Below are 24544 nucleotides of genomic sequence, written 5' to 3'. Positions count from 1 at the left end.
GATGTCAGTGAGCAATCTCAAGTGTGGAGTGTGCACCGCCTGTGTTACTAGGCTCCTGTCGCCTCCCACAGCTCGCGCTCCCTCTGACCGACTAGCGCGCGAGCATCACCTCCCAGTAACCAGCTGGACCACGTCCAGGAAAGGGAAGAACCCAGGTAAGCGGGCGGGCTGTGAAGAGGCTCACTCATCATAACCAGGCCTACGAGTTCAGAAGCGGGAGAGAGACAAGACTCAGAGGGTAAGAGAGTCTGGACACAGTTCGGAAGAGAGGTAGGTGGGCCAGGTCGGGCTCAAGTGTTGGGTCCGAGAACACAGGTGGGGGTCCAGGCCCTGTTCTGTCTTGCGCATGTTAGGATACGTGTAAGGTCTAGCCCCTCTCCCCAGCCCATCGACGGGTTCAGGCTAATCTGGCACACTTCTAGCTGCCCCTAGAGGACCATAACCTTTTCTTCAGCATCTCGCTTTGTTCTCTCCTCCTCCTGGCGGCGCCGCTCCTCCTCCTGCCTGGCGCGATCTTCGGCCTCCCGCTTGCGCATCTCTTCCAGCTGCTGCTGGCGCCTCCGCTCCTCATCCTGTAACTAACAGCAGAGTGACTTTAACCTCCGCTCTGTGCACCCAGCAGCACGAGGCGCACCGAGCACACACGGACACAGGACACACACACAGTCACACACAAGATACCAGGTGAGAATCACTGCTGGCAGACAGTAACGCATACACATCTTAGCGCTCTACAATTTCAAAATAAGTTCCTTAAAAGCGTGGTCCCAAAGGTCCATAATTTTCTCATTAACTGTGGCTCAAAAAAAGAAGGACTCTGTCTCATGCATGCACACGTGAAACAAGTATGATTCTTATATTAGAATAAATGGCAGTTTAGCCAGCTCCTGTAAATCAGCAGACTCGAACAACAAACAAAACCCTCAATTGATGGAACTCTGGAACCCACTCAACTCCCTGCTGCCCTCTTCCCCTGCGCTTCCTGGCCTGCGCTCCTGTGTGGTATGGCACGCAGACTCTGGCCTCCCCGGGGTGGGGCGGAGGCCGTAGCACATGACTGCAGCGGGACGTGGGTCTGCAGAGAGCGCCGCTGACAGCAGCCCGCCTCTGCCTGGGCACCAGACTTCTAGCACGCTGGACCGTGGCCATCCACTTTCTCTGGACCCCATCCTGGACTTCGAGAATTCCTTCTCAGCCCAGGGATACCCCCAAACTCTGAGTCAGAGAATCTGAACCTGGAGTTTGGAAGGAACCTTACGCTACCTCCTTCTGCTACATGTCTGCCAAGTACTTATCCGCTCTGTCTGCATTACGTCTGCCGTCTGGGAACCTACTGTCTACCTCCCCGAGACAGGGCACTCTATCTTCAGGTAATGACTAGTCAAAAAGTTCTGTGTGTCTAAAATTCATCACCTGACGGTTTGCCTTCTATTTCTTGTCATTCAGGTTCTGCTTTTGAAACAACACAAAACAAATTTAGTATCTTTCCTTCACACATGTAAATGCTTCAAGATATCTTCAAAAATCTACGATGTAGCTGTTTTGGTTTCTGGCTCCTTGATCCTTCCGATCAGATTTCTCTAAGCACCACAGCTTCAGGGTACCTTTGACGAGAACAGAACCAAGCAGGATGCCCCTCTGTTGTTACAAGCCGGGATAAAGGCAACTTTGGAAGCTTGCTTCTGTTTCTGTCGTCTGCGACAGAGCCAGCCTGTAGCAGCGCCCACAGCCCTGCACCACCCTTGACATCAAGAGGAGTGGATGCAAAATTTAAAAAATGAAAATGTAACTCAACGCCACCTAGTTTAATTGCTAAAACCACTGCAGGAATCCCTTACATAAAATCGCTCATGGTGTGTTTCAGTATTTACAGAATTACTAGTTACTGCATAAACTGTTCATAGCAAAAAATAGAAACTGGACTTGAATTGCATTTATCTTTATTTTTTTAAACAAAAACCTAACAACTTCACTCTTGCCTGATTTCTGTGGAATAAACACTGCATCTGGTGGGAAAGTAACAAACTGTGTCACTAGACTTTTTCATGTCAGCAATTTTAAAACTTAGGAAAAAAATGAAAACTGCCTTGTCAAGAAGAAAAATGTACTTAACTTTCTCTTTGAGTACAATCTGGAAATACCCCGAGGAGGGAGGGCAGGGTGGCTTCTGGAGCAGGGGCAGGCGCTGCCGCCTGAGAAGCGCAGCACAGAGGAAGAACTGTCGCCGGCGTCCTGCCCTGGGGAGAGCCCCCCACAGGAGGAGAGCCCCCCATAGGAGGGCTCACGGCCAGCGGCGTGAAGACTGATCAAGCATGGTATAGTCATCAGTCCAAATTATGAGAAACAGTACCCAAATAAAAATAACAAAATAAAACAGCAACTGAGAATATTAAATATTCTACAGAAGAGTAATTTATAGAAGAATGTAAAACTGCATTAACGAAAGAAGTTTTTCTGTTACCCAATAAAACACGAACTAATTCATCACGTTATACTTACTAGACCTAATTAAAAACAAGTCTGAGCAAGAAAACCAGAATCCACTGAAACAGCCCACTCGTTCTTTTAAATTAAAGAGGAGTATAATTTTAAGAAATGAGAACAGCTACAATTCTCGTAATTACAGATACAGAATGCTGTCTTACGAATCTGTAAACAGCCTCCTCTTAAAAGCCTTCATTCTTCTAAATCTGGATGGGGAAAGCAAGGAAACAAACGTCTCCTGGGTTAGGTTCATTAGTGCCTACTCTTAAAGTCGGTAAATGAGCCAGTGCCATCAGGACCAGGGCAGCCTCTCTCCACAATGGGGTACACTGCTTCATGTCCTCTCATCTTCAAAAGACTGTTCTGCTCTGCATATGCATGCCGCTTTACTCTACCCTCCTCCCCCAAAACCATTAAGGACAGAACAGAGAATCCAATCTCCTAATTTACTCCAAATAATAGCTCAGAATGGTACGCGGAGCTGACATTCAGTAGCAGTTAAAGGGCAGTTCAACTTCCTACAGATTTCATGGCTGAGATCCGAGGACAAACTATGTTCACACTGGAGTTAAATGAACAGGAGATGAGCTCACTGTTTTACAGGAAAGGAATGCAAAGTGACAAGTATGAAAGCCGTCTGGTAGGAAGTTATATTCAGGGGAGCAGATCTGAATGGCTGGAAGGAGAATTCTTACAGAATGAACACAAGACAGCCCAGACTGAAGCTATTCTAAACCAAGAACTAAGCTGGGATTTCTAAAGCCAGTCCTCAAAGCCTGAACAAGTTTAGCTACACTGGAGGTCCTCATTTCTAAAAAAGGCATTTTCAGGTTAAAAAAAAATTATGTTGAAATCTGTGTTTATGACTTTATACCACAAAACATTAACTAGTATTTTGAATTTATAGTATAAGCCCCATTAAGGGAGACAATCACATTGAGATAACGGAAAACAAAATAGGGCCAAGGTGTCCGTTACTTTTTGACATTTTCACTGAAAATACCACTAAAAGTCTGTTGAGCAGGTTGTCCTTAAGAACCTGGGCAAGGCTTTTCTGCCTATGTTCCCACCCATTAGGAACACCCTAAAATTTTTAATTACCCCCCCCAAGAGCAACCCCTATGATCAGGCCTCTTACTACCACTGGGCTTTGGCCCCTGACTCAGGTCCAGAGCAAGTCCTCAGCCACCAGCCCCACGCCGAGAGTGCTGAGGAAAGCCATGCCCACGATGCTGGGCGCTCCGTCAGTGAGCTCCCCTCCCTTGGCACAGGCCATGCCTCTGCCTCTTCAGTGTGAGGACAGGGACAACTTGCTCAGGAGCTGTAAGATCTATAGCTTAGCTGCGTTAGAGCAGTCTAACAGTCTAGTGGCAGAGACGGGAAGTCAGTCCCAAGTACGCTGTGCAGCTCAAAGAGCCCACAACCTGCACCCACAGTTCTCTTCACGCAACTGTAGTATCTGACACAAGCATGTGAATTTTGTGTTCTACTCCAAAACACAGGCAAGTTGGTTTTACTAGGAACATACTCTCCTCTTACTTTCTGGAGTAAGACGACCCACACTTCGCATCCACTGCTCACTCCTGCGGCAAGGTACTTCTGTGTGAAGAGGCAGAGAGCAGCCCACCTCTCCTATAGGTAGCTCTCTCCGGAAGTGCACCTTCCAACGGGGTTTCTGACTAACTCTTGCTTTTAGTCCAACCCCTTCTATGCTCAGGTCGCTCAGGTCTGCCCAATTCCCACCGTCCCACATGCAGACCAGACAGAAGGGCAGCTGACAAGGGCAGATCTAGCCTGGGCCTTCATGGGAGGAAAACAGGAGAGCTACTGAGATCTCTGAAAACATCCCTTTGCTGGCACTACCCCACGGTGGAAGGATGTCCCCCCTGAGCTGTCAGGTCATCTGAGTCAGCAGATGACCCGTTACAATGGCACCAAGACACAGCCTGAGACCAGCCAACTGAAAGACCGTCAGGTCACGTCCATTTCTAGTTGAAAGTCGGTCCCTAGCAAGAGTTTCATGAGCAGGAGACATTTTTGTGTAGCAGAATTTGAAATAAATATAACCTCAGAAAACTCTGGTTAGAATCCCGACCGCCTATATGATGTCAGGTGAATCTCTTCAACACTGGTCTTGTCCCTCTGTTCTACCCACATCACAGGGCTGTCATGAGGAAACAAGAGAGTAATGTATGTAATTATCTGGCAACCTAGGGCAACACAGGCATGAGCTGCACATCCTGTCACTGGGTAGAAGGACTAGCTGCCCTTAGACCTCAGTCAGGGAAAGCTACAGGGATGGCTGATACCACCCACCCCAGAGCGCGGGTGTGAAGGGGAGGGTAGGCCGGGTCATGGGAAGGCATGGATGGAACAACAGCACTTCATGGCCACAGGAAGACTTAGGACGTTTCTCTAAGGCACAGGAGAGCTGCTGCTGGGTTCTGAGGGCTCCTGAGATCTAACGTCTTTTAACTAGGACCCCTGTAGCTGCTGTGTTGAGAACAGCCCGTACGGGAACAAAGGCAGAAAAGGGACTCAGCAAGAAGTCCTTTGCGGTGAGGAAATGGCAGTGGCTCAGGCCAGTGTGGGTGTCTGGGGGTCAGATTCTGAGAAAGTAAAGCCAGTTGAATTTCTCGATGGAGAGGACTGGGGGTTCTGGTTACTAAGGTCCACAGACGGGGCAACTGGAAGAGTCTACTGAGACTGGAGGGCCGAAGGCAGAGGAGATGAGCAGCACGGCCGGCGGGGCCGGGGACAGCAGGCATTTCAGGGAGAACACAATGGGGTTTGCCAAGTCTTGTCTGACCCCCTGTGGAGGTGTTACACGGGCAGATGCGGACGGGTCTTTCATCTGAGAGGGCTTGGGCTACAAATGGAAATGGGGGTCCCAGATCGGGAGGCGGCCCACTGAAAGACCCGAGGGCGAGCAGAGCCAAGCCTGCCGAGACGCGGCTGCTCCGGGGCAGAGGACCCGCTCCACTGAGCCCAGTCATCACTGCGAACGTCCCGTGACGTCCTGTCTGAATAGCACGCTGTAAAAGCCGCACAGGGTATGCTTCCTACATGCCCGGTCACACCCGCCACCCTCATCTGAGAGAGAGGACTGACGCCTAGCAGAGGTCGCCCCAGACAAACTGCCAACTCTGACGGAAGGATTCTATAGATGATGACACTACTGGTAATAATATTAATATTCACTGGGAAATTAGGCTAAGAAATGCTCAGAAATGTGGTGGTTAAAGTCAATATTAATACTCAAAATAACTACCTTTTAAAGAAAGAAAAACTCTGCACTGTGTCTTTAAAATACAAATCTTTGTGTAATCCTTGCTCCTTAGGTACTCTTCGTCTGTCACGTCATCTGCACAGAGGACTCTCGCCGGGCCCACAGAGCTGGGGAATCTGTTAGAGCCAGTGCGTCAGGTCAGCACCCGGCGCGTAACGGACACCCCGTGAGCGTGTGCTGAATGAGCCTCTGACACAAAGAAACCACGCTAACGCACGTCTTCCAACCACCTGCCGTACGTACACCTTACCCCACAGAAGCATGGCAAGAACACACATATTGTGTCTCCTGTGGGAAAAGAAGTAAAGCTAAAACAATATGCCCTTCGGCCATCAAAGAGGGGAGCTGTCTCCACGAGTGACTTCTCTTTGGAGTAACAGTGCTACCACACTCTTTAAATTAAAAAAAAAAAAAAAAAAAAGGAAGAAAAAGGGCGGGCTGTTATTTGGTGAAAAGGCTAGCAAAGTCAGACCTGGACTCAGGGACTGTTTATAGTTCTGTCTGATGCTGCCCGTATTCATTTAGAAGACAACCAGCAAAAAATGACCTCAAGGTAATGTAACAGACGTCAGCCAGTACATCATTCTCTGGCCGATGACACAGGTAACAGGTGCCTGAGCATTGTAGAGACTGAATGAACAACACAGTTTCCCCAATACTGACATCAAACACAGTGAATTCACAATAGAAAAGGACTCCAGCATTTTTCGGCAAACAGTAAACTGGTACGGCTGATGAACTAAACTGAAGTCCGTGCGAAATTATTAAAGGAAACACAGAATAAATGTTTACTGAAAAGCTCTCTTATTCTACCAACAGACAGTAATATCCTAGACAGTTACATCTTAATTGGCAAAATATTGTGAATACCACTTCAATTGAGTTTCTAATAGTTGATTATTCAAAATCTATTACCAAGGTACTAAGAATGAAATAGTTCATTCATCGCAAAATTTCTTTCATTTGCTCATGTAATTATGATTATGTAAGAATACACAGAATCAATTTTATGACTAAAACTGAGAAAAGGTCAAAAACCATAAACAAACAGTAACACTTAAAATTAACGGAGAGAAGCAAAGAGTAACTAGATCTAAACACATTGAAAGGCATGCTTCCCGAGGCACGAACTACACATCCTGCTCCAGGACGCCCCTGGGATGGGTCTACTGGGAACACAGAACCACCACCACTGAAAGAAAAAAAGAAAATCAAGACAGGAAAAAAGTACCAAAGGGAAAGAAATGAGAACATACCAAATCTAGAACAGAGATTGCTGGCAGAGCAGTCTGCTGCAGGTAACAGAGAAGGAAAAAAAAAAAAGAAAGATGAGGTGTGAAAAAAGTCCAGTTTAGACCTGTCTTCCACCACCACCGGCATGCTTGCTGCTCCCGCGCTCCATCTGCGTCTGAAGGACAACCTGATGGGAACAGTACACGCTACAGACCAGCTTCCCAGACTCAGAAATAGGAAATGTCCACAAATGTATTAAACACTTGAGTTCGTTATTAAGGTACATGGAAGAAACTTTAAAAAGTACAATTTCCCTGACCTCTCTTACTTGGGAGACTAAGATATCCATCTTAAATATGATTAATGATAAATACACAGACATTTTAAACTAAATTATCGTAGAAACCTCCCAAATCTCTAATTCATACTAAGAGGCTTTGAAACAGTCACTGTTTGAACCATTTGGAAAACCTGACAGACTTTCAGTAAAAGTTCACTGCGGAGAACAGCTGCAGAAATGCCACGATGTGGTGCTAACTTCTCACCACCGGGCACAGTTACCACAGTAAAGGTTAACGATGTCTACTTCTCTCCCAGAGACATGGGCTTCACTCTCAGTGTGGCCTCAGCATGCAGCATGCTCTCCTGTTCTGGGGGGTGAGAGATCTGAGGCCAGGAGCACACTCAGCTCCTCGGATGACCCGCCACTAGCGGCACCGGCCAAAGCAGGGGACCCTGCACCGAGCACTCAGACGCCGTGTACACGGGCGAGGCCGGAGTCCTGACGCCAGAGTGGAAACCGCACAAACAATTCTAACACCGTCACTGATCCGTTACTGCAGCTGTTCTTTCAAGTAGAACAATACTGATGGTAAGCAGAGCTGTTTTTAAGGATGTTTATTACTGGTGACTGGGATAATACTAACAGAGTCACGTCACAATTAACATTAGGACTTTTGTTTAAGACACCTCAGTGTTCCAGCTGAATTTTGGGCCAAGTTCCATATACTGCTTGCTGAGAATATGTGCATAATAAGAAGTGTGTGACATGTTTCAGGAAAATAATTCACAGGACAAACTTGAAAAGGGATCAGACTGCTGGCTTTATGTACTAATGATTATCTAAGATTAGCTGCATCACGATGTGGGAAGACTGAAACGTCTGACTTAACAATTATTTGTTTAGATCTCTGGTACTGACAGTATCAAATCAAAGTTGCAATTAGAAACAAAATCCAAAAGTCATGCTCCAGGCTGTCCTTCCCCAGAACCCTGCACTGTAGACAAACTCACTAACATGACAGGTTGATAGCAATTTGCAGATTTTTACTGTTAAATGCCTCTCTGTCAACCGTTCTCTTGATAAAGTAACAAAGAATCTTAAATTTGGCACTTTAATGATCTACTGTGTTCAACGAACACAAATTTCACTTCTTTTATTTGAAAGAAAAGAGCAAGTTACTTTTATCAAACGGAGAAATAGGAATAAACTAAATTCTCAGTATCTTTATACTACCACTGAGACAGTCGTTCAGTGAGCGTCTGAGCCCTCTGCAGAGTTCCTTTCTGGGAAGGACAGGAAGACCGTCACTCCGAGGTTCTCAGCACTCTTCACTGTTAGCCCCCACCCAGTGCTGATAATCGAGACCAGGGGTCAGCAGAGGTCCCGCCACCCGTCTGGGAAGGACATTTCCGGGGCACACAGCACTCTCGCTGCTCAGGTCCCGCCTGGCTCTTGTTGTTCGACCGCAGAGCTGCACCGTTAAGACAGCCCACGGCCCACGCAGCCTCAGATACTCACTTTCTGGCTGTTTAAGAAAAAGTTTTGCCAACCCCTGATGAGGATTATTACTGGTTACTAACAAATTAGTGGTTATTAACTTGTTTTCTCAACTGAAGTGTTAATGAGAAGGACAACTACGAGTTTGCTCATTAAAACAGCAAAGTCCCATGTGGATGGTATTTACTTTTCAACGTCTGTGCCTCTAACCCTGGCTCACTCTGCAGGACACCAGCTAGCAGCAGCAGGTACCCCACGCGAGAGAACAGGGCCCTTGCCAACCCTCCGGGAGCCTGGGCGTGGCCATCCCCACGAGCGACACGCACAGGTACTCATGCCCACAGCACTTCTCCCCTTTACCCTTGCTCTCCGCTCAGCCTCAAGGCGCTGCATGATCAGCATGGTATCCACGTCATCGTCCTCCTCTTCCTCATCATCCTCGTCCTTCTGTTTGGACTCCTGGAGTCTCTTCTGGAACTGCCACTCCAGCATGAGCTTCCGCAGGCGGTCGTTCTCCTCCGCACTGCGCTCGGGCTTGTTCTGGAGCTCGTGGATCTCCCTGCTCAGCATATCCACGATGTGCATCTGCTGCTGCTTCTCCAGCTTCTCCCTGGCATCCCGCTTCCACGGGTCTGGGGACAGACTGTCTCCCGACGACAGCTCCTCTTTGCTGACCGTAATGTACTGTAAGTCTCTGCGCTCAATCGTGCGGGGCTGCTGCTGGGGCTGCAGCTCCCGAATGACCGTCTCCTGGGGCCTCTGCAGTGTGGACGGTTTTTCTGGCTTCACGTGTGGGACGGTCACAGGAGAGAACGGGGCCGGGTTCAGGGACTGGGAGCGCATCTGGCCCAGCTTCCGCTCCTGCTCCCTGCGCTTCCTGTCCCGCTCCTCTTCTAGACGGGCCTTCTCCTTCTCATACCACCGCTGGTGCTCTTCCCGCTTCCGCCGCTCTGTGGCCGCCACCTGAGCAGACGCAGGTCCTGTCTGGCCGGCAGGAGGCGGAGGGAGAGGCAAGTCCATGGGGATTCCGTCAAAGTCTCCGGCATAGTGGGTGGGAGGTGGCGGCGGCGGCGGGGGCAGGTCTGTTTGGACAGGCTGGGAGACGGCCGCGGGCATGGGCTGCACAGCGGCTGGCGTCTTCCAGCGCCCAGGGCCACTCTTGGTCAGAGTGGATGCGGGAGTGCCTGACTTGGAGGAGTGGTCCAGGTGCTCTTGGCTGGAGGTGCTGGAGCCCACCGAGGAGCTCTGATGGATCCACATATCACTATCAGACTTGCGATCCAAGACTGCCTCGATTCGATGCCTCTCTAGCTGGTATGCTTTATCCTCCCGAAGTTCCTCTTGGGAACGGGTAACACGCTGGAAAAATAAAAAAGGAAAACTGTTCTATTTCAGCCGCTTAGAAAAAAATGACTAAAAATACATATATCTTATCTTCAGGGAGAACACAGTTTAGGGAAATCGTTAAGGGAATGCTGAACAGAGGCGGAAACCGTCCAGCTCTGTGGCATGCATGACGTGCGGCACCATGTCGGGGTAGGGGGGTCAGTGCCCTTCTAGGGAATCTCTTTATCTGCTACAAACCAGGGGGAGCTGTACTTCCTGTATGCATCACTGGCAAACACACACCCACGGCACAGACACGCAGGTACTTCATGGACAAGCATGGCCTCCCCACTCTTCGGTGGGCCCTCACACGCATCTGCACTGTGGTTCCTCCCACAACTGACGGATCAATGTGTTTAGTGTAACTACATGAAAAGCAACAAGATTTACTTCCCTGTAGTAAAATTCTGAGTAAGAGTCATGATCAAATCTTAACCACGCCAGCCATGGTTCCACCAGCTGATGACTGGCTTTGGGAAAACTCCGGCAGAGCTGGGCACATGCCAGGACAAGCCAGGCACCTGGCTGTCTCTGTTCCTGTCTTAGAAAGGTACAAAACACAGTGTGTATATGTGGAAAAGATGGAAACGAACACACTCTCCCAAAGGGCTAGTCTCTGCACAACGGCATGTCTAAAAGTAGTTTAAATTGATAGAAATGGGGGCGCCTGGGTGGCACAGTGGTTAAGCGTCTGCCTTCGGCTCAGGGCGTGATCCTGGAGTTCTGGGATTGAGCCCCACATCAGGCTCCTCCGCTATGAGCCTGCTTCTTCCTCTCCCACTCCCCCTGCTTGTGTTCCCTCTCTCGCTGGCTGTCTCTATCTCTGTCGAATGAATAAATAAAATGTTAAAAAAAAAAATATTGAGGGGCGCCTGGGTAGCGCAGTCGTTAAAGCGTCTGCCTTCGGCTCAGGGCGTGATCCTGGCTATCCGGGATCGAGTCCCACATCAGGCTCTTCCGCTATGAGCCTGCTTCTTCCTCTCCCACTCCCCCTGCTGTGTTCCCTCTCTCGCTGGCTGTCTCTCTGTCACATAAATAAATAAAATCTTTAAAAAAAAAAAAAAAATATTGATAGAAATGATTCACTATGATGTCAAACACTTTTTCTTGTCCTATTGATGTGCAGAAATTAAAAGATGAAAATCTGGAAAATAAGCGCTTTCCTTTCCTTAAAAAATAAGCCAACAACAAAAAAATGAAGTATCACTTAAAAAAACAGTAGCCTGATAGAAAAATGCAACATTTATTGCCCACATTTTGCTATAGCTGCACTATGCCCACAGAAACCGTTTCTTGCTTGTTGGGCAGTGTCCAGACCCTCGAACAAGGGTTAGGGGCACTGAACGCTGGGTGGTCAAAAATCCACATACAACTTCTGACACCCCCCCCCCTCAAACTTTACTAACAGCCTACTGTTGACTGGAAGCCTTACAGAAACATCAACAGTCAATCACCACGTATTTGGTATGTCTTATTATATACTGTATTCTTACAACACAGTCAACTACAGAAAAGAAGATGTCATTAAGAAAACCATCAGGATGAGAACATACATTTACAACAAGCACTGTACTGAAAAATACGGGCATAAAAGTGGACACGAGCAGTTCGACTGATGCTCAAGTCTACAGTATCGTTAAATTTCTTGCTATTTGTAGAACAGATACTCTTAAAGTACGAGATTTCAGACGTCCAGCCCTAGACTCCCCATGGGCTCTTCTCTGCTGCAGCACTGAGCCTCCTGGATCACTGCTCTGCTCTCCCTGCAGACTTCACGTGAGCCCCTGGTGCCCTCGTCCCATCTCTCCATGTATCCCCTGCTAAGTCATGGGCCCCTGAGGCCCAGTCATGTCAGGATCCACATAAGTGACGTGTCAATGCGCTGACCTCTCAGCTCCCTGACTTCCTCTTCTATTCTCATTTATCCCCGAGGTGAGGCAGAAGGAAACGGCAGACATACACTAGGAACCAGGGGGCTTAATAATGGTATTCCCATAAAATAGCAGAAAACGTGTATATGATCTTGACATAAGGGAAGGAGATCTTCTAAGGGTTAACAAATCACGCGAGAGGAAGCAAGGCACACAAGTACTTCATTGTGAAAGAGAAATCTGGAGGAAGACCTCTTCTCTGCTAACTCCAGCTCGCTGGCAGAGCCGGCGGGGGGGGAGGGGGGCAGAGGAGGGCATCCAACGGTCCCAGACAGACTGGACCTGGGGTACTCAGGCCTCCCTAGGAAACAGGCAGGATGGCGCCATGGACAAGATGACAACATCTGTGACCTCAGGATCACTTCTTGCCCTCAGAGAATGTAGCTCTTCTTCCCTGCTACTCGTCCTGACCTGCCCGTGACTGTGAGTCCTCCTCTGTTCGCCTGGCCTTGGCTCAGCTCAGCTGCACCTCCTCCCTGGGTTCCTCCAACCACCCCAACTAAAGCACCACAACCAGAATTCACTATCCAGGACCCGTATTTGTTACATATCCTAGACTGTGCCTATATCTATGCATATATTTGATTTCTTCTCCCAGTCTTTCACAATGCAACGTTACCTTTCTTAAACAGAAAATCCCATCTGATAACGTTCCTCACCTCAATGACTCAGACCGACACTCCCTTCTCTACTAACTTGGATAAAACCCAATTTCTTCAGCTTATCACGTCAAGCCCTTGCTGTGTGTTTCCAGGCTGCAAAGGCCTGCCACTGCCCCTGCCCCGAGCCTGGTTCCTGCTCAGCGGCACATCTCTGCGCCTTCTCCTTTGGTCTGAAAAGCTCTTCTATTCAGAGAGTTGTAATGCGGGAGCCCAGGTGCTAGTCACACCTAGAATGAAAGGTAGCTCTGCGACTCAGTGAGGACCCAAATCGCTAGCAGGGCTTCCTACACTGTATGGACTTTATCCGTCTCCTTTCCCAACCACATAAATAGTTTTATGGGCAGGGACCATGGTTATGTCTGCATCCCAGTGCTTGGACTGATACAAACAAAGAAAAACACACACCACTCATTTTTCACTCCTTGAATCAGGAATCCTGCCTCACAAACTGTAACGAAGGTGCACTATCACTAGCCCTTCACTAATCAAACAGCAAGGGAATAAAGCATTCTTTTTCATATTTAGTATTCCTTCCTATCCCCTCTTCCTCAGTTAACCACAAAACCAGGAAAGAAAAAAGGTATCAGTCTCAGTGCTGTCCTCCAGAGAGTATCAACGTATCTCTGAAACCATTCAGATTTTACCCTGTCAACCGGCTTATCTTTGCAGGCCGCGAATGTTCATGGACTCCTTCTCTCTAACCTGAATTGCAATACTGGAATGATTACTGTCTGGGTGCATGTGTGGCTTCTCCTCATAATTTGGCCACTGGTTCTGAGGAGGAGCCATCCGGTCCTGGGATTTGGAAGCTGGGAAGGTGAAATACTCTCTGGTGTACGTCTGAGTGGGGATGGGGTAGGCCTCAGGTCTAGGTGGAGGGGTCTGTTCCTGTAAAATGGGAAGAAGAAAGAAAAGTAAGCTTTTGGCAATTTGTACATAAATTAATTTAATTTCCAATGATCTGTTTTTTTAAAATACAGTAGATATATTTAAAAATGTGTTAAAAATTAAGTGTCTGATCCTATACTAATAATGAAAAACATTTTATTTTGCCCTGACTTCTTAATTTAAAGCTAATTTCCTTATTATATTAAAAATGAAGAAGCCCTCAGGAATTCTCAGCACTGCTGACTTTCAGAGTGAACATGTGAGGAGACAGTTTAGGGATTCTGCCTAAGTATTTGCTGTAGTGAGGATGTTCGCCTCGTCCTCCCACCTCAGTGCAGAGGTTCCCAGTGGAGACAGACGTTATCTTAGCTGTTGTTCCGGGGGCGTACGCGCTCTTCCCTCCAGGGCTAGGAGGCTGATCTGTTGGAAGGAGTCAGGGAAAAGAAAGTTTAACATGAGATCAACAAACTCGATGTCACACTCCTTCCTCCTCCTTCCTCCATCTTCCAACTGCCAGTGAGGAGTCAGCAGAGACAAACAGCACCCACGTGACAGAATAGGGCTCAGCGCACCCACTCCTCTCTCCTGAAGAATCAGAGCCCAGAGCTACCAAGTTTCATCTATAGACCAGGGACTGGCAAACATTGCTGGCAATGGGACAGACAGTAAATATTTTAGGCTTTGCAGACCTTACATGTGTTGCATATCCTTCTATCGATTCTTCTTCTCGTTAACAACCCTTCAAAAGTATAAAAGCCATTGAAGCTCCTGCTGGCAGCCTGCCAAGTCCTTAGAGACAGTATCAATGACTCGTCTCGAGCATCAACTGAATCAAACATGTTCTAACCCAGCTTTTACTTTCTATTGGAAGAACATCACTTTTTTTTTTTTTTGTTTAAAGATTTTATTTATTTATGTGACAGAGAGACAGCCAGCGAGAGAGGGAACACAGCAGGGGAGTGGGAGAGGAAGAAGCAGGCTCACAGCGGAGGAGCCTGATGTGGGACTCAATCCCGGAATGCCCTGAGCCGAAGGCAGACGCTTAACAACTGTGCTACCAGGCACCCCTGGAAGAACATTACTTTTGATCTCTCTCACAAAAAGCACATGTCCGTTGGCCAGTTATATGCAGGTAATCCTATGGTTCTGATCACTAAGCAAGCACGGGGTGCCCCAACACTGACAGTGACCGTGCATGTCCAGGCCAGGGCAGGCCAGGCAAAGTGACCCCTCTTACTTGCCACGTTGGGGCTAGAGCGGTGATCAGCCCGGTTCTTCATCAGCCTGTCGTCGCCCGGCAATTTCTTCGGTTCACTGTATTCTGCCCAGGGCAGCTGAGGGCTCTCAGGTGACCCGTTTGGAGCTGAATTATTATAGAGCTCGAAACCTTCACTCTTTGGTCGGGGTTTACCTGAGCCACGACGGTCTGAAACTGAAATCAAAGTGCATTCAGGCTCCCCTCATTTGTTCAAGAATTTATTTTAAACAACCAATTTATTAGTCTTCGAAGAAAGACTTTGTATATGTAGATTCATCTACAAATATTTAAAATTTCATAAGACCTTATTTTTAGCAGAATAAATAAGGTAACTTTTTTTTTTAATCTAACAGTACAATCTTTCCAGAGAATCTTTATTAAAAGCAACATTTAACTGGCACTGATGGGAAAAGGTGCTCTTTCCAACCTATTTTCTCATAAACCCCACCTGTTAAGTCACAAGACTATTTTGAAAGTAACCTTTTTAAAAAGTGAAAGATAAATACACTTCCCTCACTTTCTAAAGCACACTAATTCTTTTAGTAGCTAGCAGGGCCAACAGCTGGTGTGACTGTCTATGCTCTCCTTCTGGCTTCTGGATCTCCCTGTGGGGCAGCCTGGGTGTGTTCTCTGTTCTAACAGCTTCCCTCTGACTTCTAACTCACAGTCTGGTTTGCTTCTTGGAACGACTGGAAGCTGCACCAATATAGTACGGTCGTGCGAATAAGTAAGAAATACGCTCAGTCGAGGTCTACACTACAACACATGGTTGTGTTAAGATACACTCTCTGTTTATTCCAGGAAACAGTAGGCCCAGGTTCTCAGAAGCTTTGGTTGCTGTCGTTGTGTTACCATGAGGTCGACTTCAGGTCTTGGACTTGGCCAAAGCCCCCAGATCACTGACCGATGGAGAAGGGAGGTCCATCAAGGCCAGACCTAGTGGCTGTGCACAAAGTTAGCAAAGTAAATGCAAAGTATATAATGATTTAAAAGATAATGTGAGTCCTAATGGTTTTTTCCCTGTGATTTCTGAACTAATCCTTTTTAAAAAGCCCTAAATCTACTGGTTTTACTCTGAGATTTTTGATATTGGTACAAAATCATGGTTCCCACCACAGATTACCTTATCCAAATAACTGAGCTTTTAATTTAAAGTGAACTACATATAACAGGATAATCATGTCTTGCGCACACAGGACTGAAGTAACTATTCATACGCACAACACAGATGTCATTTCAGTAGAGAATCCCACTTGTGCTCTGAAGACGTTATATCCCACATCACACTGGCTACAACTAAGGGCCTAGTGCGGGGCGGACGGAAATCCTCCTGCAGCCGGCCAGTCCCACGGGGGCTCCTGGGGGGCATGGACCTAGTGAATCATCGCGTGGCTAGATCCTGAACACAGTTCTTGGCTACTTGTCCTGGGCACCTTGCTGAAGTGCTTGCAGCCCCAGCTGGGATCGTGAAAGCAAAAGACCCTAACCCACAGAGTTTATGTGGCTACAAAGAGAAGATCAGGACGGTAAAACGCCTGGCACGCGGTGAGTGGGCGCTACAAGCCAGCTACTGCTGGCAATAGTCAAAGGAAGAGACGGCATGCAATTCTCCACAAGGAGCTCTTACTTCTTTGCATCATCGGGGACGGCTGATTGAGCAGGGTGGCGAGGCCGTGATAAATTGCTCCCTGCTTTGCTACTTCTAGTGTTACCACAGAACTTGTTCTTGTCATGAGTTCTGCCGCCCTAGGAAGAAGAGAGTGGCACAAACGTAAAGAAAACGAAATGCAGTGCCCGCTCTTCACAATGACAGCCTGTGACCAGAGTGACCGACCGCTATGCTGAATAACAGTTCCGACCTCCAGACAGATGACCTGCTGCCCATTCCTTGCTTTAAAGATTAACTAAGCACACATCTCCTGTTAGCACAGTAAAAATGGTAAGATGATACTCAAATTCCCAGGACGTGCCAAGAGTATGTTTTTTTAAGCTTCAAAGAAACTGCTCCAAACCAAAATACGTATTTATAATCTGCTAACAAATGAGGCGTCATATACACTGTTTTACATTTAAAAAGGTGAGGAGTAAGGGCACAGCTTTTTGGCATTATTTTTTGTCTTCTAATTCCAAATGTGAAATATCCCTAAACATGTTAATATTCAGCTTTAAACAAATACATAAACAATACCTTTCTTGAGAGAGTCCTACCAGACTTCGTCCATCCACACTGAGGAGCTGGTCACCTGCAGCCAGGCGTCCATCCTGTGTCACCCAAAAGGCACGTGTTTTGGACAGTGGGGACAGCCAGGGCAAGAGGAGGAAGAGGAAAGTCAATCAGCAAACAGTCGACATGGTGTTTTATAACTACAAGTATCAGTGGGGCATCGCAGGTCATTTGCTGAGTAGGACACACCGAAAACTTACTTAAAAATGATACTAACCACATCCGCAGCACCTCCTTTTACAACAGACTTGACATAGATTCCAAGTTTATCTTGACCAGCACCCTAAGCAAAAACAAAGCAGGAAACACTGCTTGAAAATACAGAGTTAAAAATACAATACTCAGTAAAACAAAACAAAAATAAAAAAAATAAAACTAGTACATAGATAATTGTAACAAAAGTCCTGGTTCCTGTTTTTACATGAGAATTAGAACTAATAAAATTAACACACTATTAGGTAAATACAAAGAAACGAACAGGAAATGTATCTACTTTAGGTTTCTAAATCAAGGAAAAGTACTCTTGAAAAACTGATTATTCATAAACCAGCTGATGAGACGACTAAGACCTGGCACCCTCATGGAAATTCCAAACAGCTCTGACGGTCCTAGGTTTAAGTGAGAGCTAAAGCTACCCTCATGACATAGGCTACTAATCATTTTTATACAAAAGCAATTTATTATAGTATTTTTATATTCCAATATTTGCCTATATCCCCTTATTATTTCCAAAGCTGTATTTTAAAATTTAAAACAAGAAAAAACTTCCTGTGGCATCTAGGAAGAGGGACTTAGGTAGTAAGGCAGGGCTCTGTGGAAAATCCTGTGCACTGGTTCAACTGAAGGATCATGTACTATAACTTGCGATGAAGGCGGAGCTAGCGCCCCGACCCACAGGCCCGTCTGGACCAGCAGATTCTGTGCAACAGCTTTAAGGAATATATACAAGTCTTGTACAGAATCAGCAACATTCCACTTGCACATTCCAACTAGAACCTAAAGATCCAATACGGACAATCTGTGGAACAACCGCAGGAAGCACTCGCATGCGTGAAATCTCACTTGGATAGTACTGCCAGTGTTCCACGACCGAGGATCCAGTTCTCAGCTCAGGGTAATTGCAATAGTTATGAAGTACTGTGTCATAAAAGCAAAAATATAAAAGGTATCCCAGGGAGTTGTAAGGACAGTGATTTCAATAAATGATTTAATTGAAACAAATTTTCCACAACACTCTGGAAGTACATAATTTCCACTTTCTCCGTTTTGCTAACAGAGCTGGTTTGGAGAGGACAGTCTGACTGGGGAGCTCTGCTGAAGCCTGTCCCCGCTCTCCCCTCAGGAAAATCCAGCATGTAGGATGCCACTGTTTTGTGACCCTAAAACCATCTATTATGTTTCTCATTATGAAAATGGCATAGAGTGTATCAATTTAACAAAACAACTCAATTTTGGGAAACAGTATGTTTCAAATTTCATGTGGTCACCTTACCTACGAGCGGAGTTTATACAAATTCTACACAAGGTAAAAATCAAACCCCTCTTTTCCAGCTCCCCACCCTCTGGCCTAGGTTTTCTCATCTGTTCCTCGGTGTCTGTCTGTCCCTCGACAACTACCATACCCCGTTGCTGCACATCTGCCCAGCCCCAGACACCCGACTGCCTACAGACAGACGGGTGCCCCTTAAAAATCATCCAGCATTTCCAACACAACAGGATAACCAAGTGCAACCTGAGACCTCTGCCTGGTCCTTCTGACACACACACACACACACACACACACACACACACACACACACGAAGCACTGAGATAGTTGGCTAAGCTTATACTTTTTTATAAATACATGGTAGGCACTCAATAAATGGCAACTTTCTGAATTTTAGCATGTCACTCACTTAGCAAGACAGCAACAGAGCAATAGATATACCTTTTACCTGACTTCACGCAGGCCAATCCTGGGTTTCCCTGAACCCAGAGACCTAGCACGCACTAGGGGAAATTACTTGTAAGCCAGCCCCTACCTCCAGCCCATCGGTTATATGACACACAGTATCCCCTTGCATGTAATCTAATTAGATGATTTTTTCCCCAATACAGTTCATACTTTTATGTAATCTGCAATTGACTGCTTAATTCAACAACTCAGCTGTTTAAATGACAACTTCACTCCTTCAACAAATACTCACTGAATGCTCCCTTATGCTGTCCTAAGCTCTTCACACACATCCGTGGACAGAGCAGACAAACGCCCCGGACCTCACGAAGCTTGTATTCCAGAGCGGCCTTCTCTGTAGCGTCTAATAATTCCGACCGGGGCACTGAAAATCCCCCTCCTCTTTTCTGCAAATGCTGCAGGGTGTTTCCTTACAGCTAATACCTGAGGCCAGACCATTTCTTCAAAGGTTCTAAGAGCATAATGACCTGCTTCCTGTGTTCTCCGTCTGACTGAGAGCAAAGCAGTGCTCACAGCGTTTCAGGATGCAGTTAGTGTGAATGGGTGGGCACTGACATCTTCATGATGTAGTACAGATCATAAAACTGTCCTTTTACGAAGATACTCAATTACCACCGTCTTTGAAAAGAAAAATGTTTACCAGTAATACTAATATTTTTAGTAACAGTGATATAAACAAAATAGTAAATATATACATTTTTAAAATTTTTAATTTTTTAATAAGATTTTATTTATTTATTTATTTATTTGACAGAGACAAAGAACACAAGTAAGGAAGCAGCAGCAGAGGCAGAGGGAGAATCAGGTTCCCCACTGAGCAGGGAGCCCCACCATGTGGAGCACGATCCCAGGACCCTGGGATCATGACCTGAGCTGAAGGCAGACACTTAATGACTGAGTGACCCAGGTGCCCCTATAAGAGATTATTATTAATAATGAAACAAATAACATTTATTTAGACAAACTGTAAGAGAACTCTGTCTTTCTAAAATCACAAAACAGAACGATAAAAGAACAAGAGAAAAAACATGTTGCTTCTCCCTATGTCAAGGCCCTGCTCACATACTCTCTGCTGGCCGACAGTTAGCTCCGTTGTCACAATGCCCACTCTGGGAAGGGGCCTCTGTTCCACACTCAGAATGAATGGTAGCTTCACTGTGATACCCCCTTCTGCTTTCAGCCTCCTCGTTCAGACCAGGAATCACACCCCTGAGGGGAGCTACCAGGCCCCGTATTCCATTCTAGACAACTAATACAATTTCCATCCAGGAGACTCCACACGATGTGCAAATACTATGAAAGTGACCGCAAACCCTGCAGCACCTTTCGGGAGGATGCTACACGCGGTGTGAGGTTTACAAAGCCTGTGTTCAAATACTCAAGTAAAACTGATCACGTAATATAGGCACTGGACAGCATCGTGACCGTTACATCTTTAAATATGGGCAGAAGTTTCCAGCATAAACCTCCCAACAGTCCTGGCAAGCCCTCTGTGTGACTGTCCCGCTGGTCCCCTCTGTGCAACCTGCCGCAGGAGCCCCTTCCTGAAGCATGCCACACGGGGCTCCTGACCCAAGACTGGAGCAGCTGCTGCCCCCTGAACCCGAGTTCAGGCTCTCGCCCCTCTCACAACACACTATGCCTGATCCAGATCCTCCTTCTTGTGCCCTCATTCCATCCTGTTTCCGTGTTCCTGCCTTTGTTTATGTTGTACTTTCCACACAAAACGTCTGATGCAATGTGTCTGCCAAAACGCTTTCGTCATTTGACTCCTGGGCTCACCTGCCACTGCTGGCCAAGCCACACAAGCTCTCTCTCACCTACATTCCTGGAACAGTTCCTCTGTCCTGTATTCTAGCTACTGACCATACAGACAGCTCTCCTTGTCTCCCTTCCCTGGTCGCTGCCGTCTGTCCTCCTACCACGTGGTCACTGCCATCCTCTCAAACCCTACCATGAGGCAGTCCAGAATCTTACTGAATGAATACATTAGTGTTAGTATTCGTGGGTCAGGAAGCAGTTGATGCAGCTATCACAGACTGACTTGGTAACACTGGAACGTTCCTGGTTTAACAAGTTAGGAACCCTAAGCATTTCAGACTATGGTACCACATGTACTGTTTCTGGAAGAAGCTATCTTCCATTACAGTTGGGTAATGGACGATGGGAAGGGCACAGCATTGAAGAAATGCTATTATTTTCTTACGTGATGGGAATTTCCTAAGTTCTAAGCTACAATCACGTCTTTAATTCCAAGTTCAATTTATCAGTGTATCAGCTACTCGGAAAAGGAGATCTTCATCTGAGGAATTATGAGACAATGATTATTAGAGACCTCAATGGCAAAGACCCAGTAGGCTTCTAAAAGGTCCTTTTAAGGTTGGTCATAAAAACGGACTTTAATTAAGTCACTGATGGTGAATGATTAAATACATTAAAAAAAATACTCTTGGGAGAGGGTGATACACAAGTGAAGAATGTGGATCTAGAATATTCTTAAAGAGGCACCCAAGCTTTGGTTAGCATTTGAATCTTACTAATGTGGTCTCAACCTTACACTGCTTACCTAGAAATAGTCCTTATTTAACAGACCCACTGCTTACATTTCCATAAACACATTGCCATTCCGCTAACCTTTAACTTTCCTGTAGACACGGTCCCTTTAGCAGACCTACTCCATTGGAATTCCCTTCCCTCCTTTCATTCTGGTCCCCTCCCACCTCTGCTTATTGGACTCCTATCCATACTTCATGTGCAGCTCACAGTTACAAACTGGACATAAAAAACTACAAATACAACTGCTGTACAGAGAAATGACCAGTTCCACTGGTAATTATTTTAGAAAAACAAAGTTACAGATGGATACTCAGAAATCAAAGAAGTCTAAGGAATTTATTTATTTTCTTAAATATTTTATTTATTTGACAGAGAGAGAGAGAGAGAGAGAGAGAACACACACAAGCAGGGGGAGCGGCAAAGGATTCTCTGATGCGGGACTTGATCCCAGGACCCCGAGATCATGACTTGAGCCGAAGGCAGACGCTTAATCAACTGAGCCCACACAGGCGCCCCCAAAGTCTAAGGAATTTCTAACCATACACACACACATACACACATGTGTGTATATACATAAAATCAACATGGGTAGTTACTTTCAACCCAAGACACCACCATCTCTGGCCAACTCTAAGGGGACCCAGTGTCTCCATCTGGCCACAGCAGCCCTGGTCTGAAACGTCCACCTTGGCAGGCTGGACAGAGGGGCATATAGTGCTGCTTCATCCCTGCTAATGGCACGTGGACTGGGAATAGGTCAGCTCTAGGGAGCACCGAGGCAAACTTACCATCCGTCAGGCTGCAATAACTCCTTAACATTACAAAGCTCTCACTACCTGCCCCACTTCATCTGAATAAAAATAAGATTATACACTATGATGATAATTGTATAAAACAAAATTACTTCAGAAGCATTAAACCACTATGTCTTCTTTCTGAAGAGTAATGCACACACTAACCCAGCCTAGGAAGACTGAACTTTGTAAGGCAAGTCCACTCCTTTTCCTTTTTAAAGATTTTATTTACTTATTTGAGAGAGAGAGTACACGAGGGGCGGGGAGGGGCAGAAGGAGAGGGAGAAACAGACTCCGTTCCAACCAGGGAGCCCGATGCAGGGCTCGATCCCAGGACCCTGGGATCATGACCTGAGCTGAAGGCAGATGCTTAACTGACTGAGCCACCCAGGTGCCCCAAGTTCATTCCTTTTCTAATTAAGAAAGGAAAATGGGGTTCAGAAAGTTTTTGCTGCTACATACCAACGTAACACATCTGTCAGTAAAAGAATGTATATATGAGCTATATAAACAGTAACCAAATGTTGGTGGAATGGTATTAGACACTATTAAGACTGCTGTCCGGTATGGTGGCCACAGACCACATGTGGCTTTACTGAGCACTCACAATGTGGAAATGTGGCTAGTCCAAACTCAAATGTGTATTGAGTATACAATATACTCAGCTATCAAAGCTTTGTAGGGAAAAAAGAACCTAATTATCTCATTAATGACTTACATTCACTACATGTTGGAATCATAACATTTTGGATACTGTATAAAATAAAACACATTATTAAAATTAATTTCAGGGTTTTTTAAATGTAGCTAATACAACATTTAAAATTACTTTTGTGGCTCACACATTCTACTGGACACCACCATTCTGACACTATAGATTTTTTCACACTATATGTTATTAGTAGCCACGGGTACTAGCAATAAATTTATAATTATGCAGATAACTGAGTAAAAACAAGATTTTAGCACAAGATAATATACATTATATATAACATTATACATCCTGATTTCCAACCATGGGAAGAGTAACCATAATCACTAAAATGGAAAGGCTAAATAATTTTAAGGATTACTTGTTTAAAGCTACCTAAGTTTGTATTTGAAGGTATTTCTGTATTTTTAGTCTTGTATTTGTAAAATTAAAAGATTAATCAGAATCATCCAGAATTATCCATTCCCACTTAACAAATCAAATTCCTTTTTATTTTTCTTATTTTTAAAAAAGATTTTATTGATTTATTTCAGAGAGAGAAAGAGAGTGTGCACAAGCAGGGGGAACAGCAGAGGGAGAGGGAGAAGCAAGCAACCCAGGTACCCCTCAAATTCCTTTTAAAAAGGGTCTCCTGAAAAGCAGTTGTATATTTTACAGGCACCAGGAATTATGAATGACACTAAGTACAATTTTGGACTTTAATTAAACTAATGAGGAGTAAATTTTTAAGCATCAAAGCCACATTTTCCCTTCCGAAGACACTCTGAGTGACATGGCGGTCTAGTGCCTGAGCTGCTCTGTTTGGCGTCTGTGCTCTCCAATATCATTCCAAACTCCTAGAGAGCAGAGAGTGTTGACCAAATATGCCCCAGCCAGGCCACGCAAAAGAAATGCAAAAGCTAGATCCTTAGTCCTTAGAAAAGCAATTAAAATGGAGTAACAGAGATCCCAGGTGTGATTTTAGGATTTAATCTTAAGTGCGCCTTGAATCTGCTTCTCTTTCCTTTCAAAGGGAAAGGAGGGGTTGGAGAGGGAGGTGGGATTACTGAAGAAGAGGAGGGCAGGGCACCGGGAAGAGAGGTGTAGCAGAAGTGTACTGGGGTTTCCTTGTGGAAAACAGCAGAAGAAGAATGGCAGTAAGTTAACAGAAAAGGTTCCCAAACAGAACGATTGAGGCAGAAATAAGAACTCAGCTGCTACACACCGTACATTCCCCAGAACTCGAGGAAATGCACCCGTGGCTTGGCTGCTTACGTGTCAGATGAGGACCGGCTGCCCCCAAACAGCTAGTCTCTGCTCCCACTGGCGCATCTTTGAGAAGACGGAGGGTGAGGTCCTCTCACCTCGGGCACAGATACTCAGTCAGGAGGAGCCTACGCCTCAAACGCTCAG

General features: G+C 46.0%; 1 protein-coding gene across 28 annotated transcripts in view; it reads right to left on the bottom strand.

Annotated features, from left to right (window-relative positions):
* Positions 1 to 24544, bottom strand: part of AFDN (afadin, adherens junction formation factor) — a 144567-nt gene that overhangs the window by 8979 nt on the left and 111044 nt on the right. For 12 of the 28 annotated variants that reach the window (XM_087865657.1, XM_087865656.1, XM_087865655.1 and 9 more), the window contains 9 exons: positions 17353 to 17418; positions 17100 to 17173; positions 16539 to 16657; positions 14891 to 15085; positions 13982 to 14073; positions 13468 to 13653; positions 9147 to 10145; positions 7030 to 7065; positions 444 to 578 (listed from right to left, as the gene is read on the bottom strand). In XM_087865657.1, coding sequence (XP_087721783.1) covers positions 444 to 578; positions 7030 to 7065; positions 9147 to 10145; positions 13468 to 13653; positions 13982 to 14073; positions 14891 to 15085; positions 16539 to 16657; positions 17100 to 17173; positions 17353 to 17418 — 1902 coding nt within the window. The remainder of the gene's footprint in view (positions 1 to 443; positions 579 to 7029; positions 7066 to 9146; positions 10146 to 13467; positions 13654 to 13981; positions 14074 to 14890; positions 15086 to 16538; positions 16658 to 17099; positions 17174 to 17352; positions 17419 to 24544) is intronic. The other 16 variants (XM_087865661.1, XM_087865670.1, XM_087865676.1 and 13 more) reach the window with 3 other exon arrangements.

This window comes from Ursus americanus, chromosome 11 (genome assembly GCF_024610735.1).
Source record: "Ursus americanus isolate L20-20 chromosome 11, mUrsAme1.1.p, whole genome shotgun sequence".
Taxonomy (NCBI): Eukaryota; Metazoa; Chordata; class Mammalia; order Carnivora; family Ursidae; genus Ursus; species Ursus americanus.
The sequence above is the reverse complement of the archived record's forward strand: the minus strand, read 5'-3'. Positions and strand labels throughout refer to the sequence as shown.